We start from the raw sequence: 19,971 nt of genomic DNA, 5'->3' as shown, positions 1-19,971 counted from the left end.
TTTTGAAGGCCCATAACTTCTCCACGAGGACGTTAAAAAGAAACGGAAGTTCACGCATCTTTCTGAGGCTAACATGAGGGCGAGGGAGAAAATTTCATCAAACAAAATTTCAAGTACCTGGATGATGAGCCGCGAAGCAAAAAAAAAAAAAAAAAAAGTCGTTTTAACATCAACGAGCATTAAATTTCCTGGGGAAAAATTAACAGAAGGAAGTAAGTATCCATCTTCTGTATTAGCTGGGACGGGCTGGAATCTGCTGGGGTTCCAACCTCTCACCGTCTCAGTGGTGCTACGCAACCCAGGTTGATTTCTCACTCCTGCTGCCGGTCCCTCCTCACTGCTGGGGACCCAGGTGAGCGCAGGTCCCAACACAAAGGAATGCAGCCTCAGAGGGACAGCGAGTCACTGCCCGGCCCCTACACACTCGGCCCAGAAGTGACACATGCGTTTGTGCTCGTGTCATTGACTAAAGCAGATCACGCGGCCACAACGAGCTTCAGTGGATGGGGACGTGCCCGGAAGGGAAGGCAATGTACGTAGCGCCTGCATCTACCAGGTAAACCAGGTAAACTACCAGGACGTTGAATCGGACAAGTGAGGCGGGGTTCTAACCTAGGGCTCTCAAGGCACGTGGAAATTGCCTAAGTATATGTGTGTCCTAAAAAGGTACTATTCCCTCTAACCCCCCAATTACACAGCTTCCCACAGCTGGACATGTGAGAATAGCGCTGTCTCTAGAACCTGGTGCCGGGCCAGCTCCTCCGTAGTTGAATTTCTTCCTCGGGTTAGGGAGGGGTTGGGAACGACGTGACTGGGCTGGGCAGTGCAGGGGCAGCTGCACCTGAGAACTGGTTCCAGCTCCCTGTGGCCAGGACGCCCGAAGTCTCAGCAGGTGGGGAGTCAGGGTGGCAGGAGGTCACAGCAGAAGGAAAGTTTGCTTCTTCATGCCAGATTTAGAATCACATTCATTAAGGAAACAAGACCGAGACCTGGTCTTATTATACCTGCCAGGTGTTGGGTATATGCGGTGTTCTGGGAAAGAGCATCCTTCGTGCCTTCTCTGGAATAAGACAATGGCTGAGGTCGTTGCTGCAGATTCAGAACTTGACCTTGGGAAGGACTAGACGCACACATTTCTGTGCTCTGTGCCCAGACTGAAGTTTTGTTTTTTGGGTTTTTTTAATTGAAATATAGTTGATTTACAGTGTTGTATTAGTTACAGGTGTACAGCAAAGTGATTCAGTTTTATATGTGTGTGTGTGTGTGTGTGTGTATATATGTACATATGTGTATTCTTTTTCAGATTCTCTTCCATTACAGGTTATTATAAGATACTGAGTAGAGTTCCCTGTACTATACAGTGGGTCCTTGTTGGTTATCTATTTTATATATAGTAGTGTGTACACGTTAATCCCAAACTCCTAATTTATTCCCCCCCTTCCCCTTTGGTAACCATAAATTTGTTTTCTATGTCTGTGAGTCTATTTCTGTTTTGTCAATAAGTTTATTTGTATCATTTTCATAGATTCCACATACAAGTGATATCATATGATATCTGTCTTTCCCTGTCTGGCTGACTTTACTTAGTATGATAATCTCTAGGTCCATCCATGTTGCTGCAAATGGCATTATTTCATTCTTTTTTTGGCTGCGTGCTATTGCATTGTTTATATACCACATCTCCTTTATCCATACTCATCTGTCGATTCTTGGGGGAAAAAATATCTTGAAATGGGTGATAGTTGGCAAGTGATTCAGCCCATGGGAATTTGAAGGAAGGCTGCTCACTGTGGGGTCCTCTGGGTAGAGGTGCCCAGGGAGCCAGCCCTCCTATGATGGGCGGCTCCGACCTGAGCTGTCTGCTACAAGAGTCACAAGACCCATGCAGCCGTGAGCACCTGAAACACGGCCAGTCCAGACTGAGACGCACCGTCAGTGCACAGCAGCACTGGATTTCTAAGGCTCCGCCTGAACAAGAGACCTGTTATGAGCTGAACTGTGTCCACCAGAAATTCATGTTGATGCCCTAATCCGAGTACCTCGGAAGGTGACTATCTGGAGGTAGGGCCTGATCCAATATGACTGAACTCCATATAAGAAGAGGAGATTAGGACAAAGACACACACTGAGCAAGGACTAGGTGAGGACACAGGGTGGGGATTTGTCTCACAAGCCAAGGAGAGAGGCCTCAGAGGAAAGCATCCTTCTGGCAACTCGGCCTTGGCTTCTCGCCGCCAGAACTGTAAGGAAATAAATTTGTTTAAGACGTCCAATCTTTGGAACTTTGTTATGGCAGCCTGTCAAACATCTCATTAATTTTGTGTTATTGATTCCATTTGAAAGAATACTTCAGGTATATTAAATATTACTAAAATTAATTCCATTTTTTTAAGAGTTTGCTCATTTTTAAAGCTTTTTCCTTTTTTTTAATAAATTTATTTATTTTTGGCTGCGTTGGGTCTTCGTTGCTGTGCGCGGGCTTTCTCTAGTTGCTGCGAGCGGGGGCTACTCTTCATTGCGGTGCGCGGGCTTCTCATTGCGGTGGCTTCTCTTGTTGCGGAGCACGGGCTCTAGGTGTGTGGGCTTCAGTAGTTGTGGCACGCGGGCTTATTAGTTGCTCCGCGGTATGTGGGATCCTCCCAGACCAGGGATCGAACCCGAGTCCCCTGCATTGGCAGGCGGATTCTTAACCACCGTGCCACCAGGTCCCTAATTCCACTTTTTAAAATGTGGCTACTAGAAAAATTGTACATGTATCTTGGCTGATGGTTCCATTGGACACTGCTGCTCTGAGCCAAAGACTTTGCTTTTGTTGAGAACGGTGTCTGCTAGCACATCCATCCACAGGCTGCTGGTAGATCGAAGCTTTACTGCATGTCCTTTGGAGTCATCACAGGCAGCGGCATTGCTTACGTGCTCGTTGGGATATATTCCTTACACTAAATGAATATTTTGAAAAACTGAAATAAATCTAAGAGAATTAGGAAATGGGAACCAAAGCCAGGAGATAATAGAATGTATGTCAGAATGACAAGGGGAAGCATGATCATAAGCACCAAAATTGGATTTTTTTTCTTGTGACCCAGTGTCATTTCTGTAATTTGAAATAAGTGTCCAGCGTATGGTTGTTCTTAGCATTAGGGGATTTGGAGGGATGGGCATGTGAGGGGCTCTTTTATGAACAGAAGGTCCTCTGAATGAAATACAGACAAGGCATGGTAGGCAGGGAAGGAAAGAGTAGAAACAGAGGCAGTTATGAAGATAAACCATAAGAAATCAGGAAGAAGCAACATAGCTTTGTTGGAGCAAGATGGAGTTTTCTGGTACTTATTTATTTTATTTTCAAAATTTAGAATTATGCCTCTCAGTTGTTTTCTTCTGTGCTTTGACCAAAGTCTATTATAATCTTATTATTAGTTTCCCAAACTCTTAAGGATGAGTCACGTTTTCTCACTGTGATTTGTGTGTCCAAGTGCCTTCAGGGATGAGTGTCACCGACCGACTAGCTCTAAGGTCTGCACCTTCTTGGCCAGGTTCTACCTGGGACACTGCTGAACAATGTGGGTCTCTGAGCAGAAGTCAGCTCATCCGGCGTGTTTTCCTCATGAGCTCTCAGCCTCCCTGGACTCCCAGTCCAAGATGCATCGCCCACATCCACCCCTGCCATTCTGCTCCCCGGGCCACCATTCTGGGCTCTAACAAAGTGGCCATGACATCATAGCTTGAATCGCTCCAAGGATGCCCAAACCTCAAGGTCCCCCAACCTCCTCTACAGGCAGATCCAGGCTTCTACCTGGCAGGTGAGGCCCCTTACAGCAGGGCTCTGCCCATGTATCTACCCTCTCGTCACCCACAGCATCTTGCCTCTTTCTGAACATGCTTTTTGATTCCCAGCCCCGGGACCTTCTGTGGTCTCCCCCGGATGGGAACGGCCCCTTCTCACCTGCTGTCTCTTGTGGTGACTCCTTCCCACCTCCTACGCATATTTTCTTGCTGTCTCCACCTTGGAGCCTTTCCTGCCCCCCATGCAGAGAGAGTCCTGTCTCTGGGCTCTCCCTTTCCTGGCCAGGAGCTATTTCTATGTATCCTGTATCCCCTCCTTTGAGTATCTCACACTTTAATGGTCCCCTGAGTCCCCTGGGGATCTTGTTAAAATGCAGATTCTGGGAACTTCCTTGGCGGTCCAGTGGTTAATACTCTGCGCTTCCACTACAGGGGTGCAGGTCTGATCCCTGGTCGGGGAGCTAAGATCCCACACGCTGCATGGTTCGTCCAAAGAAAAAAAAATGCAGATTCTGATTCACTAGGTCTTGGGAGGGGCCTGAGGCTCTGCATTTCTAAGCAGCTCCCAGTAATGGCAGTGCAACTGGGCCAGGGTCCACCCCTGGGTCACCAGGTCCTGCTTTGACTGGAGCTCCTTGGGGACAGGGCAGGCTGTGTCTGACACTTCTGTTTGTCTCTCTTCGGGAGCCCTGTGCTGCACCCAGACTGGGTATTCAGTCACTTTTTTTAAGTAGACTGTTTTTTAATAGCAGTTTTTAGGTTCACAGCAAAATTGAACAGCAGATATGGAGAGTTCCCATGTACCCCTGCCCCATCCCCGACATGTGCAGCCTCCCCCACTGTTAACAGTGTCATTTTTATTGAATTAAGCACATTCTGGCCAATGCTTGAGCAAACGCTGGAAAAGGCCACCATCACTCAGACATTCCACAGAGTTCCTAACATGGGGCTTTTTTTTTTTTTTTTTTTTTTGCGGTACGCGGACCTCTCACTGTTGTGGTCTCTCCCGTTGCGGAGCACAGGCTCCGGACGCGCAGGCTCAGCGGCCATGGCTCACGGGCCCAGCCGCTCCGCGGCATGTGGGATCTTCCCGGACCGGGGCACAAACCAGTGTCCCCTGCATCGGCAGGCGGACTCTCAACCACTGCGCCACCAGGGAAGCCCACATGGGGCTTATTTGTCTCACGTGTGTGGTCTGGCCTCCTGACGCAGACTCTGAGCCCCAGAAGCGTCTGAAGGGCATCCCCCTGCCCCCCACTCCTGCCCGGCAGCCCCAGGGGCAGACCCCTGTCCTCATTCCAGAGGTGCCGCTCTTGGGTGCCTTTTCCGCAGGCTTGACTTGGCTTACGTGCTGCCTTCATTATAGAAGTTGTGGATGGAACAAAGACAGATTCTCCCAAGACCCGGGCCGGCTTTTCCTGCCTGGACTCCCAACAGAACCCAAGGCAGATTTGTGTCCTGGAAACCGTGAGCGCAGGCCCTTAAAGGAGCGGGTTCCCACCCCATCCCTTGGACGCCAGCACCTGCGGGGACACCCCAGGGCGCCCGCCAGAAACTGGGGTCAGACTGTATTAAAAGTCTGTCTGCCTTTGTACTCTGAAAGCAGCAATGCTGAATGGATTTTCTTCTCCTTCATATTGGACACTCCAGTTTTTGAATTATGTTCTGTTATCTTTCTGTATTGCTTCTTCACAAAAATCATTCTTTTACTTTTGCTTTTCCACCGTTTAAAAGGGTTCTGAATGTCTTTCAGCCCAACTTTTGGTCTTTTCATCTGTTTCTTTCTCTCCAAAAAACATCATTTCCATCTGTTCCCCCTTCCATTCTCCTGCGCTTCTCCCTTCCTGGGCTAATAAGTACTCCTTGCTCCTTTTCCTTTCTCTTTTTGCCACCTGTTTTTGCGTCTCCGGAAGCCCACTGTCGGGTTTTATCGTGGCAGTCGAGCGTTCTGTCCTGAAGATGCTCTGAATTGTCTTATTGTGTTTGGTTGAGGCCTAGCAATTTTCAGTAAAGCCCTTAGTTCAAGCCCTGCACTGAAAGTTACCAGGCTTCCCTATGGAGGGTGTGTCTAAAGTGGAAGCCCTGCTCTCAGGAAAATGCTGTCAGAGGGAGGGAGCCAGTATTAATGAGCATTAACCTCCTCGAAAGCCAGGAAGCAGCCTGGTAGCGTCAGCAAAGGGGGCACGTAGCCGACAGCCCATGTGATGTATGAAGCTCTGGGATGCTTTTCAGCTGGAGCTCTGTCTTCTTTTCCCTTAAAATAACCTCGCCTTGACGAAGATTGCACTTTGCCTTGTGCCCAAGTCAAAAGAGGAGGCATCTTGCATCATCTCACGAACTAAAAATAGGGGTTTGGAAGCAGGTTTCCACTTCTGATGAAATGGTTGGATTTCTTTTCTAAGTATTGGGGGTGACATTTTCTCATCCTCTGAGTTTCCTTTTAAAAACACAGCTGTCATTGAGAGGAATTACAGGTGCGAGCATCATATCACCCTCTTCTTGGTCTGTTCTCAGCATTTCCAGAATTTTCAAAAATCCTGACATTTGCCAGAATCTGTTCAATTAGCAAGAATTTGGCTGCAGTGCTCAGAGATCGTGTGTTAATTATGATTCGCCCCCGAAAAAGAGCGATTTATGATCAGAGCATGAAAAAATCAAGGTTTAGAGTCGGTAACAGCCCTGCTGCCCCACGCCCCGCCCTGCAGGACCCCTCACACGTGTTTCCACCACCCAGCCTCCTGGGTGCCAGGTGCCACCTGCATCCATGAATTACGGGGTGCAGGGGGGGCGGGAGGGCAAAGGCCCACCTCGAGGCGTGAGCAGGTAAGTACCAAAACCCTCCTCTGGTCTGTTGCACTGGTAGGCGCTGAGTCAACCTACCTAACAGGTATGGGAATGATTCCCTCTTCTGAGGATAAAGGGGAGACTTCCTTGTCCCTGAGAAGGTGACATATAAACTGGGTCTTGAAGAATGAGACAAAGCTTGCCAGATGATGGCTGGGAGGGCAGGGATTCCAAAGACTGGGAATCACACTGGTCAAGACCAGGGCTCCCGAAGACATCTCGCTTTTCTGGAGAAGCCGAGAAGCCTGTCTCTCGGGGGGGCGGGGGCGGTGAGGAAGGGGTCCTGGGAGACACAGATGCAGAGAACTTGGGAGCCAGTCTGTCCATGGCCTTGTGTGTCTCCGGAAGATTTGACTTACCCCATGAGGCACAAGAGCCAGTGAGATTCTATGAACATAGGCAAGGGTGCCTTTATTTTCCTCTTTTCAGGGAGTGATTTTGGCTCCAAGGTGACAGAAGCCCTGGGGGTGGAGGGGGCTGGAGCAGTGGTCCAGGCCTGACCTGTGGTGGCCCAGGGAAAGGTGGTGGCAGCGGGGATGAGGAGAGGCGGGTGACAGCTCCAGAGACTTGAAGTCAGCTGATCACACAGTGTCTCTCAAATGGGGTCAATGTCAGATGTGTGAACGCCCAGAGGGGCCGGGTACCAGGCTGGCTCAGACACCGGGAGCAGAACAAGCCTCACGTGGCTGCAAAGCTGGCAGGGAAGTGACTTCTGATCCGTCCAGGGAGGTGTTACTTCCTTCCAGGCAGTTCGAGCAGCTCCGGAGTGATTAGGCTCCGTTCCCTCACGTGTGAATTCTTTTTCAAAGTAATTGATTTTCCAGCTAGTGATAGCCAGGCTGTGTGGGGCAGCTTTGACCCCGTCACACCCTCCTGCCCCGGGGACAGCCCTCCGTGATCATGTCCAAGGCCTCTCTTCCCCCACTCAGCCCGGGATCCCCCACCCCATCCAGGACATCACTCTGGCCCGTCCGCCCTCTCCCTGACCAGCAGCACTGTTTTCCTCTCCACTGGCTAATACACACTCGCCTACAACCATGCCATGATTTCTCCCATCTTTAAAAAAATTCTCTCTCGTTCTGACTCCCCTCGCCAGCTACTGCCTGTTTCTCTTCTTTCTCCAGCCCTCCTTCAAGAGCTATGTGTACACTTCTGTTCCTTCTCTGTTCTCCCTGAACCCACCCCCATCACAGGTGCCCAGTAATTATCTACAGAATGAGGGGATGAGTGACAGGATGTGTCCCTTCTCCTTCCAATCAAACCACCAAGGAAAAGGCAGCGGTATCTTTTGCTGTCTGGTTTAGGCTTTCTAAGGGCTTGCAGAACTACAGATGTCCTGGCTTAAAGAAAAAGGAAAAAAATCCTTTTTTTTAGGAGGAAAAAAAAAAAGTTATGCCTTCTCCATTTTTCCCCGGGGCATTAAAACTGAGCAAACCATTTTCCATTTGGACTAATAAAGAATTGCTATGGGGGAAAAAAGGAACATGATTTCAATGGTCAGTAATTCTTGAGTACCTGACTGCACCACAAGGCAGGATTTGTCTTCGAGTCGGTGTAAGAACCTTTCCAGCAAGGCTTCCTAAGTCCAGCCCAAGTCCCAGATCCCACTGGGTTTCCTGCCCTACCAGAGGGCAGCCAGCCCATCTGACCCCCTTTCTCAGGCTCTGGCTCTGTCATGTGTGCGCTCAGAGAGAGGGTGGCGTCGTTACTACACGGTTGGGCAGCTTTGATGCAGAGCACAGAGCAAATGCTCCATTGCAGGGGCTGGAAGAGTGGGGCCTGACTCACTCTCAGAAATGTCTTCAGAAAGTGTCCAGCCTTTGCTCAGATTAGTGGAGATCAGCTGAGAACTGCAGGAGGACCCAGGATGCAGCTTGGCTCAGGGAGAGATGGGGAGGCCTAGAGAGAGTGGAGGTGCCCATAAGGAGTCTCCATTCTGTAAGAAGAGGTTGCAGCAGCGCCGGGACTGGCTGGGTCTCCTCTCGGCTGGACCACACCCCTTGGAGTCGCCATCCAGACTTATGACACACATCTTTCCTGGGGAATCCAGCCCATCATCATCAAGGGACTGGAAAGCGATTCTCACTCACGTCATTCCTGCAATGAAGCACTCACTGGCCAGGGCATAAGGCTAGTTCTGGGCCACATGGGTCCCCTCCAGTGCTGAGGGCCCTGAAACAGTGCTCTGGAATCTTCCACAGCATTGGCTCTTCATCCATTTCCTGTGCAGGGCACTGGAAATTTAGAGGGTGATTGAATATGACTCTTTTCCCAACAGCTGCCTGGAAAGCCAGATGAATTTTAGAATGACTGCAATAAGAGCATCCCATAAAACATCTTCACTGGTGAGGGACTTAGCTAGTTAGCGGGTTAAACCGCGGTTGCACACCAACATCCCGGTGAGTCATCACTGGCCTGAATTATTTGTAAAGGGTGTTTGTCCAGGCTGCCATCTTGGTTTTCATCCGCTGCCTCCCTAATCCTGTTAGATCAACGTTGTCATTCTACCCAACTGGTCACTCGTCAACCTCACAGTTCTCCGTAGGAAAGCAATCGCTGATACGTGCTCTGCAGCCACTTCAGTGTTGGAACTAACGAAGGAATTTCATCAGAAAAAAAAAGTTTTCTGTTCATGACACTTGCAGAAATGGGACTTCCTGGAAGCGAAAGGTTCAGAAAGAAAAGGTGATCATCTCAAGAGAATGTAGCTGAGATCATCTGATAAAAAGAGGAGGTGGGAAGAGTGTGCTCTGTGTTGGAAGTAAACGAACAAGGCCAAGGATGCTGTAAGATGGACTAAGGATTTCAAATCAGAAAGTAAAGCGGAGCGTTGCTAGGGTGCTTTTTCATTTGGGGCTGCCTACTGCTTGTCTAAGAATGGAGCCAGGGTAGGGCATTCAATCACACAGGCTAAAGCGATTCTTCCACCGAGATCGTCTAAATCTCGATCGTATTGAATCTGTTTTCTCTCTGGCACGGAAATATTTTCCAAGGTATTCACACGGGAAATATGAGCAACCCACACTCTGTAGAGCCCTAGCCAATTAAAAGTAGATGAAAATCTCCTTAATGCAGAATCCTTTAAAACATTCCGGGGTGAGGGGGGTGGAGAGGGGAATGTATGTTTATAGAAAATCTGATTAAGAACACAGCTGTGTAACCTCTGGGTGAGTTGGATAAAATATTTATTCAAGACATATTTCTTTTAAAAACAATTACTCTTGATAGTTTAAAGCATCTCGTCTGTCATTTAGGATAAAAATAGATTAAGCAGTGAATTAGAAGCCCTAAGATTCTGGGCAGCAAAGAGAGTGGTGTATTAGCTTGCAGAAAACTAAAGAAAAATCAATCCAGTGAATGAGAACTACAACTAAAGGTAATGATTTCTTTGAAATGGAAATGTACTAAGGGAGGAATTGGTCACTGGAGCTTAAAAGAAACATTCCAAGTGGAGAAGCTCCCTCTTCCTAGAAATATGAGCTTCGGCTCTGGCAAAGGGCATGCGCTAGCTGGAGCAACAGATGAAGATATTCAAAGGATGCAAAGCTTCAGCAGGATGAAGGAGACAGGTAGGGTTTCTTGGGAAGCGAAGTGTGTGGTTCTAGGAAGAGCATCTCAGCCACTTTCTCTCTTCCCTGGCTGCTGGTCCTAACTCTGAAATCTTTTTCTACTCTGGGCTTATTTTTAATACTTTCAAAGTATTAAAATGCAATTTCAGAATAGCTTTTTCTCATCAAAAATAGCAGATGGTTTATTTAAGTAGCAGCTATGTAAAGAGCATTTTAAGTCTATTGGGTGATTCAGTAATAAGTAAGGTCCTTGATAGTGTGGTTCTACTAAGAAAAGGCAAAGACTGGCAGGCAGGTGAGGGTTCAGTGCCAAGGGTATGCCAGTTATGGGACCCGGCTCCCTGTGTTCTCAGTGAGAGCCTGGAGTTAGGGACTAGCTTACCATCCTTTAAAACCCATTCCAGGAGGAGGGGGTGTGGGGCAGCTGGAAGTGCTGGCACATGGTCATTGTTATGGGCTCAATGTTTGCATCCCTCCAAAATTCATATGTTAAAACCCTAACCACCATGTGATGATATTTGGAAGTGAGGTTTTGAGAAGGTAATTATGTTTATATTGGGTCATGATTAGGGTGGGGGGCCCCCATGATGGGATTAGTGCCCTTATAAGAAGAGGAAGAGAAAGATCTCTCCTAAGGCCATGTGAGCACACAGTAAGAAGGTGCCTGTCTATGAGTCAGGAGGTGAACGCTTACCAAGAACTGAATCTGCCTACACCTTGATCTTGGACTTCCCAGCCTCCAGAACTGTGAGAAGGAAATACCTGTTGTATGGGATTTTGTTATAGCACCTCCAGCTAAGTCATCGAGAGCAAGAACTCCAGAAAAAGACCAAGCTGGGGCGAGTACACCGCACTGTGTGCCCTTGGGCAGGTAACTTACCTGTCTGATCCCCAACTTCCTTATCTGCCAACCAGGTGTAATAAAGATACCCACCTGACAAGGCGAAGGACTTTAACAAGACAATGCAGGTGGCATCTCGCTGGAGGTAGAATAAGCTTGCAGTCACTGCCCTAACAGTGCTACCACTTTGTGGGGACGGTTCCAGTGGAGAAGTGAGCGATTCATGTCTGGGGACCCAGTATGTGGGGTGGTGTGACACTTTCCTGATTCTAAGTGAATAACCTTCATTTCTGTTTGAGAAACATTGTTGAGCAGGTCCTGGGCTCCATACGGTCCAGAGGTTTTGTTAATGCTCAGGGCCTGCCCTCAAGGGGCTTATAGTCCCTGAGGAGGAATGACAAAGGAGCATTCCACTTTCAGTACATTACCCAAAGTTTTTTTAGTAGGGGAATCCTGGGTCTTGTAGGAGCACAGAGGAGGAGGGTGGGTGGCACCCAGGAAAGCTTTCTGGAAGAGATAGTTCCTCCATATTTTCCATGTTCTTTTCAAGTAAACCACTGTAATTTATTTTTCCCAAGGAAAACAAGGGAAATTCAGGCCTACCACATGTATCAGTAAATTAATCCACATGTGTCAAAAGTTTATCAGCATTTTAATAAACGTTACCTGATTGGGAAACCCACTTTTAAACCATTACCGTAAAAAATTCTCCCTTTCGAAACGATGGCAGATTTTACATCCTGACGGTATCTGCAAACATAACACGAACTCCTTGCAAGCCTTCATTTAGATTTGAAATAGATCCTTGTCTCTCTGACCACTGACACATAGAGCTTATTAAATGGGATGATTTGGGAAAGTAGCAAAATCAGGCCTGTGGTTTCTACGCAAACGCTCCTCTCAACCTCGCCCTGTGGTTTCCTTTCTGAGCTCCACGGCTGCTCCGACAGATGGATGTCAGCGGCCAGCAGCAGGCGAGGCAGGACTGGCCGGCTGACTGCTCCGACCAGGGGCAGTGGCCAGCATGATTGATGAGCCAGTAGCTGACCAGTTCGGTCAACTGATGCCCGAGCCAAAGGCCATGAGCCTCTAGAAAATATCTGTATTTTTCCAGTGCTTTCAGATTAAGCGAGTGTATTTCCAGCTTGTTTCATCATGAACAGTTGTGTTGCGGCATATTACTCTTTGACCACAGGATTCAGGTTTGAGTTTCTCTTTCCCTTGTTGCTTTCTTTTCCCTCACAGATGTGGGAAGAGGCCATCGCCCTGGGCAAGGAACTGGCTGAACAGTATGAAAACGAGATATTCGATTATGAACAACTTAGCGAATTGCTGGTAGGTCTTTCTTTCTCTTTAAATGAACAGGCAATCTCAGCTTGTTCTTCTGGAATTTTTCTTTTCCTTTGAACGTTGGGATTCTCCTTCATTTTGTCCAGGAGGACACTTGATTTATTTGCTGGTTGATTCTGGCCCACGAGTATTCACTTTTTATTCCCCAGTGAGCTTTTTCTGGCCCACGAGTATCCACTTTTTATTCCCCAGTGAGCTTTTGTAACCAAACTCTAAGACGCCTCTGAACGATTTATATGTGAACAACTGCTGAGTCTAGGTGTACGTTGGTCTTGATGGCCCAAAGGTCTCCAGGAGTCTCCACTCGTTTAAAACTGTGAGCCTGTCCACAAGAGGGGGACGGATGGAGGCTAGCCCAGACCTTTCTCCTGCCACAGAAGCTATCGGTTTCTAACTACTGCTTTCTCTGCTGTATCGTTTTTGTATTCAGCAGATCGACTTACGATGTTGTGATGTGTATTATGAATGTGGAACAGAATTCTGCCCTTTTAAATTCTCTTGAAATGTATCCTATTATCTGACTGATACCTTTTTTAAAAAAATCCTAAAGATCAGACATTTAATCAGAAGAAAAACCATCTCTCTGGTGCCTCTTTGGTTATGAAAACACCTATACATCACAACTGGTTGCTGAATTTGGCTTTTTGGTCAAATTCCCCTGCTGAATGTTGGAGGGTGAGTGAGGAGTACTGTCAAAGCTTCGTGGTGAGATTAAATTCAATGCCTGCGTCAGCACCACTCCCCCACCTTCTCCCCCTCTCACCCACTAGAACTGCCAAAGCTGGAAGAATCCAGATGCATGGATGTTCAACTACTCCATTCAAACCTGAAATGCATTTCCTTTCTTCCTTTCAGAAAAAACAGGCTCAATTTTATGAAAACATCGTCAAGGTGATAAGACCCAAGCCTGACTATTTTGCTGTCGGTTACTACGGACAAGGATTCCCCACGTTCCTTCGGGTAACTTTGGATTCTGTTTTGATTGGGTCAGGATTGCTCCCTGGGCAGCGAGCCTCTTCCCTTTCCGAGGAAGAATTTGGACTTCGCATCCGAAGTCCGACTCTTTGTATTATTTTAACAGCTCTGTGCTTGACTTAGGGTGCCAGAGAGGGGCTGATCATATTTTTTGATTGCATATAAACTTTCCATCTCATTTTTCCCAAATAGAACTCCTGTTCAGACATTTATCTGTATTTTTAAAATTATGGTTGGAGACTTCCCTGGTGGTCCAGTGGTGAGGACTCCGCACTTTCACTGCCAGGGGCCCAGGTCCAATCCCTAGTCAGGGAACTAGGATCCCACACGCCGCGTGGCACGGCCAAAAAAAAAAAAAAAATTCTGTAAGATCTATATGCATAACATAAAATTTACCCTCTTTCGGTGTATCGTTCAATGGCATTAAGTTTATTTAGTTCGTTGTGCAACTATTCCCACCATCCATCTCCTGATCTTTTTCATCTTCCCGAACTAGAACTTCTATCCCATTAAACAATAATTCCCCCTTCTCCCCTCCCCCCCAGACCCTGGCAAACACGCTTTTACTTTCTGCCTCAGAATTTGCCTGTTCCAGGGACCTCATTTAAGTGGAAGAATATAAACTTGTCCTCTTGTGTCTGGCTCACTTCCCTGAGCGTCATGTCTGCAAGGCTTACCCATGTGGTAGCGTGTATCAGAACTTCATTCCTTTTTATGGAAGAGTCATATTCCATCGTACTGATGTACCACATTTTGTTTATCCATCCGTCCTTTGATAGACTTTGGGCTCTTTTTTCCTATTATGAATAACACTGCGATGAACATGAGTATTTTTAATTATATGAGAAACTGGAAATGGATTCCCAGTGCTGGAAACTCAGAATCATACTCCATTTCTGAGACAGGCATGTGCTCTTTGACACATGATGGAAGAAATACTGTGATCACCATCCAAGTCACCCAATAATCAGGAGGCCAGAAACTGTGTAAATAAATGCTGCCCAGCCTGCTAGTAGGATTGTTAAAGTTTCTCAAAAACGCATTCTTGGATGCCATTGACCATGATTTCCTGTCATTTCTTATGACCTTTTTTTTTTTTTTAATGTCACCTGGTTTTCTCTTATCCTGGGAGACCATGTGTGATCCTTCTGGTTTTAGAGAAGCAGGAGCTCTCTGCCTAGGGCGCACCTGTCTGGGGCAGTTAGATCCAGTTGGGAGATTTCTGTAGCCCCAGAGGTGTGTTCCTTTGGCCCTGGTGTTTCTGATCCCACAGGAGGCCCTGATAGTATAAGACGTCCCTTCCCTCTGGCACCAGCAGGGAGGACTTACTTGGTGAGGACCTGTCATTCTGTATAGGAACTTCAGCAAGTGGCCCTCGCAGGGCTGACCAGCTCCAGAAGGTGTGACCTGTTAGTTGATATGCTCATGCAGGGTCCTGGCTGGGTGCCTGGGGCATCTGGCCTGTCCCTGTCACTGCTGGTCAGTCTCTCCTTAACACCGACACCTTCATCGTGCAGCTGTGGCATCTAAGATAGAGGTTAGGGAGGATTTTGAAATTAACTTTAAGTAAAAAGCCAATCCAAAGGGGATAATGAGCCTGGAGTTGAAGTCATCTACTGTTGCTCAAGGCTTTAATTAATGTATGTGAATCTGTACATATGTCTCCGTGTGTGTGTCTCTAAGAAAGACTGAGAGGGAGGGGCAGGCCCTAAATCACAGCTGACCTGTGCTGTGCTGGGAGTAGAGTGTGTGTGGCCCTCCTTGGACGGTGCCGTCGTTTAAGGCCTCTACGGCTCTGCCCTGGTGTCCTGAGCTGGCAGCAGGGCGGGGTGAGCATTTTGCAGCCCCCAAGCCAACTGATGCCAGGGTTGTCCTGGGAGGTCACATGAGATCCATGCTCCAGGGACCGTGCTGGGTCACCTGCCCGTCACAAGGACAAAATGCAGAGTACGAATAACGAGTTTAACGGGCTTGATTAATATGGAACTGACTGACCCCCACCCCCGAATAATTCTGTGGGCCTATAGCAATACATTCATTACGCTTCACAGATTACCTGTCGGGGCTCCATCTGACAATGACATTAGCAGTTACAAAAAAGTGGGTGGGATGTTTGTGTACTTCATTCAGTGCCGGGAGCACAGCCTCTGAGAACTGACTCGCTGCCCCCTCTGCTTTGTTTTGCTTTAAGCATTGATCGCATGGGCTTTTTTGCATTTGTATGAATATTTATGATTCTTACAAGGAGTAAATATCTTTGACTATTTGTACGTTTCCCTCCTGTTTTCAGGCTTGAAAGGACCACTTCAAAATGCAAAGTAATTGACATTTCTAGAAAATGTGATTAGTGTGTTCATCTGTAACTCACTAGTGTTTTTCTGTTAAAGCCTTTATATACATTTTTAGTATTATGTCTTCCTTCTAGGGTAACGCATAATAAACGCATGCTGGTTTCCCAGTAGCCTGTTATACATTAAATCGCCCTGAATTTCTGAAATGTTTGGCTTTTTATAGCCCTGCAGGTGCCCGTGCTGTGTATTTATATTTATATTTCTAATTAAGACTACATAGTATTTTGGTTTCTGCTTCAGATTATTTTTTTAAAGAAAGAGTACATTTTTCTCCTGTAATGGGTACTTTAAGACATACCTAAGCACAAAGTGAAAAAACATTTTAAATTCTTCCTTCTTTAGTGATTTACAAGGACTCAGAATAACTTTGGACTAGGGAAGGGGATAAATGGAATGCCACAGGGGCTCTGTTTTTGTGAAAATTCATTAATTAGACAGATTTTAATTTGGCTTTGAGCTGAGGCTCTAGGACGCATCTGTTTGTGTATCTTCTCTTCCCCTTTCTCCCCCCCCCCACCCTTGCACTCTGGCATCCGTCCAGGGTCAGGGAAGATAACAGGGCTGCCCCTAACTCATGACCAGCTGGCCTGGACCCTCTTGCCCAGGGTCCCTGATGAAACAGCAACCAAGTCCAAGGAGGAGAAGCACGAGCCCCCAGCCTCCTGTTTCTCGGGTTCTGTGGGTTCTGCTCCTCGCAACAAGGAAAACCTTGTGGCAGTTTTCATTGATGTTGAGACAGCCCTAAGATGGGGCAAGAAGATGGGTGGGGGGAGGTGGAGGGCTTCAAGAACCAGCTGCAGCATCACACTACCCACTGACACCTTTCTGTGATTCAGTTGCCACTCAGAACACACTTGTTGAATCTCTGAAGGTATGGAGACCAGTGCCGTCTTGGAATCAGAACGTTCCTGACACACATTTACAGAGTCACGAGACAGGTCTCAGTGAGACAGCCTGAGTAGAGAGGAATGCTTACCTACGTATCATCCTCCCTCGAGGTCGCCCAGCCCAGCCACCCAAAACAACCCCCAGGTGCACTCTCCAGACTTCGTGGAGGTGACAGAAGTGGCATTTGAGAGGGACAGACTCCAGCCTTTAGGAGGAACACTCTGCATGCTCTGCCCTGTCATCCGTTGACAGCTCATTGTGCACACGACAACTGCAAACGTTCCAGGGGGGGAGTCCAGCCACCACCTCCACCCTCTCAGCACCAGGGGAGGCCCAGAGCCTTGGGTGCCTCTGCTTTGGTCTGGACCCTCTCCCCTCTGGTTCTGCTCATCTCTTGGCTGTGACCCGTAGGAGCCAGCTTGGAAAGTCGTGCTCAGGCTCTGAGGCCCCACCTTAATCTCAGGCTCTCTTGAATTCTTTTTTTTTTTTTAATTTTAATTTAATTTAATTTTTTTTTATACAGCAGGTTCTTATTAGTTATCCATTTTATACATATTAGTGTATATATGTCAATCCCAATCTCCCTATTCATCCCACCACCACCACCCCCGTCACTTTCCCCCCTTGGTGTCCATACGTTTGTTCTCTACATCTGTGTCTCACTTTCTGCCCTGCATACCGGTTCATCTGTACCATTTTTCTAGGTTCCACATACGTGCATTAATATACGATATTTGTTTTTCTCTTTCTGACTTACTTCACTCTGTATGACAGTCTCTAGATCCATCCACGTCTCTAAAAATGACCCAATTTCGTTCTCTTTATGGCTGAGTAATATTCCATTGTATATATGTACCACATCTTCTTTATCCATTTGTCTGTTGATGGGCATTTAGGTTGCTTCCATGACCTGCCTATTGTAAATAGTGCTACAGTGAACATTGGGGTGCATGTGTCTTTTTGAATTATGGTTTTCTCTGGGTATATGCCCAGTAGTGGGATTGCTGGGTTGTATGGTAGTTCTATTTTTAGTTTTTTAAGGAACCTCCATACTGTTCTCCATAGTGGCTGTATCCATTTACATTCCCACCAACAGTGCAAGAGGATTCCCTTTTCTCCACACCCTCTCCAGCATTTGTTGTTTGTAGATTTTCTGATGATGCCCATTCTAACTGGTGTGAGGTGATACCTCATTTTAGTTTTGATTTGCATTTCTCTAATAATTAGTGATGCTGAGCAGCTTTTCATGTGCTTCTTGGCCATCTGTATGTCTTCTTTGGAGAAATGTCTATTTAGTTCTTCTGCCCATTTTTGGATTGGGTTGTTTGTTTTTCTAATACTGAGCTGCATGAGCTGTTTATATATTTTGGAGATTAATCCTTTGTCTGTTGATTCATTTGCAAATATTTCCTCCCATTATGAGGGTTGTCTTTTTGTCTTGTTTATGGTTTCCTTTGCTGTGCAAAAGCATTGAAATTTCTTTAGGTCTCATTTGTTTATTTTTGTTTTTATATCCATTACTCTAGGAGGTGGATCAAAAAAGGTCTTTTTTTTTTTCTTTTCTTTTTTTTGCAATACACGGGCCTCTCACTGTTGTGGCCTCTCCCATTGTGGAGCACAGGCTCCGGATGCACAGGCTCAGCGGCCATGGGTCACGGGCCCAGCCGCTCCGCGGCATGTGGGGTCTTCCCGGACCGGGGCACGAACCCATGTCCCCTGCATCGGCAGGCGGACTCTCAACCACTGCACCACCAGGGAAGCCCGATCAAAAAAGGTCTTGCTGTGATTTATGTCAGAGTGTTCTTCCTATGTTTTCCTCTAAGAGTTTTATAGTGTCTGGTCTTACATTTAGGTCTCTAATTCATTTTCAGTTTATTTTTGTGTATGCTCTTAGGGAGTGTTCTAATTTCATTCTTTTACATGTAGCTGTCCAGTTTTCCCAGCACCACTTATTGAAGAGACTGTCTTTTCTCCATTGTATATCCTTCCCTCCTTTGTCATAGATCAGTTGACCATAGGTGCGTGGGTTTATCTCTGGGCTTTCTATCTTGTTCCATTGATCTATATTTCTGTTTTTGTGCCAGTACCATACTGTCTTGATTACTGTAGCTTTGTAGTATAGTCTGAAGTCAGGGAGTCTGATTCCTCCAGCTCCGCTTTTTTCCCTCAAGACTGCCTTGACTATTCTGGGTCTTTTGTGTCTGCATACAAATTTTAAGATTTTTTTGTTCTAGTTCTGTAAAAAATGCCATTGGTCATTTGATAGGGGTTGCATTGTATCTGTAGATTGCTTTGGGTAGTATAGTCATTTTCACAATATTGATACTTCCAATCCAAGAGCATGGTATATCTCTCCATCTGTTGGTATCATCTTTAATTTCTTTCATCAGTGTCTTATCATTTTCTGCATACAGGTCTTTAGTCTCCCTAGGTAGGTTTATTCCTAGGTATTTTATTCTTTTTGTTGCACGGGTAAATGGGAGTGTTTCCTTAATTTCTCTTTCAGATTTTTCATCATTAGTGTATAGAAATGCAAGAGATTTCTATGCATTAATTTTGTATCCTGCAACTTTACCAGATTCATTGATTAGCTCTAGTAGTTTTCTGGTGGCATCTTTAGGATTCTCTATGTATAGTATCATGTCGTCTGCAAACAGTGACAGTTTTACTTCTTCTTTTCCTATTTGGATTCCTTTTATTTCTTTTTCTTCTCTGATTGCTGTGGCTAGGACTTCCAAAACTATGTTGAATAATAATGGTGAGAGTGGACATCCTTGTCTTATTCCCGATCTTAGAGGAAATGCTTTCAGTTTTTCACCATTGAGAACGATGTTTGCTGTGGGTTTGTCGTATATGGCCTTTATTATGTTGAGGTAGGTTCTCTCTATGCCCACTTTCTGGAGAGTTTTTATCATAAATGGGTGTTGAATTTTGTTGAAAGCTTTTTCTGCATCTATTGACATGATCATATGGTTTTTATTCTTCAGTTTGTTAACATGGTGTATCACAATGATTGATTTGCGTATATTGAAGAAACGTTGCATCCCTGGGATAAATCCCATTTGATCATGGTGTATGATCCTTTTACTGTATTGTTGGATTCTGTTTGCTAGCGTTTTGTTGAGGATTTTTGCATCTATATTCATCAGTGATATTGGTCTGTAAGTTTCTGTTTTTGTGGTATCTTTGTCTGGTTTTGGTATCAGGGTGATGGTGGCCTCATAGAATGAGTTTGGGAGTTTTCTCTGCAATATTTTGGAAGAGTTTGAGAAGGATGGGTGTTAGTTCTTCTCTAAATGTTTGATAGAATTTACCTGTAAAGCCATCTGGTCCTGGACTTTTGTTTGTTGGAAGGTTTTTAATCACAGTT

The 19,971-nt window shown here is 46.3% G+C and overlaps 1 protein-coding gene across 3 annotated transcripts in view; it reads left to right on the top strand.

The window, feature by feature from the left end:
- DOCK1 (dedicator of cytokinesis 1) overlaps window positions 1-19,971 on the top strand; it is a 523,633-nt gene that overhangs the window by 461,156 nt on the left and 42,506 nt on the right. For all 3 annotated transcript variants that reach the window (XM_060286253.1, XM_030832075.2, XM_030832074.2), the window contains 2 exons: window positions 12,283-12,372; window positions 13,243-13,347. In XM_060286253.1, coding sequence (XP_060142236.1) covers window positions 12,283-12,372; window positions 13,243-13,347 — 195 coding nt within the window. The remainder of the gene's footprint in view (window positions 1-12,282; window positions 12,373-13,242; window positions 13,348-19,971) is intronic.

This window comes from Globicephala melas, chromosome 16, assembly GCF_963455315.2.
Source record: "Globicephala melas chromosome 16, mGloMel1.2, whole genome shotgun sequence".
Lineage (NCBI taxonomy): Eukaryota > Metazoa > Chordata > Mammalia > Artiodactyla > Delphinidae > Globicephala > Globicephala melas.
Note: the sequence above shows the minus strand (reverse complement) of the source record. Positions and strands in the feature narration are given on the sequence as shown.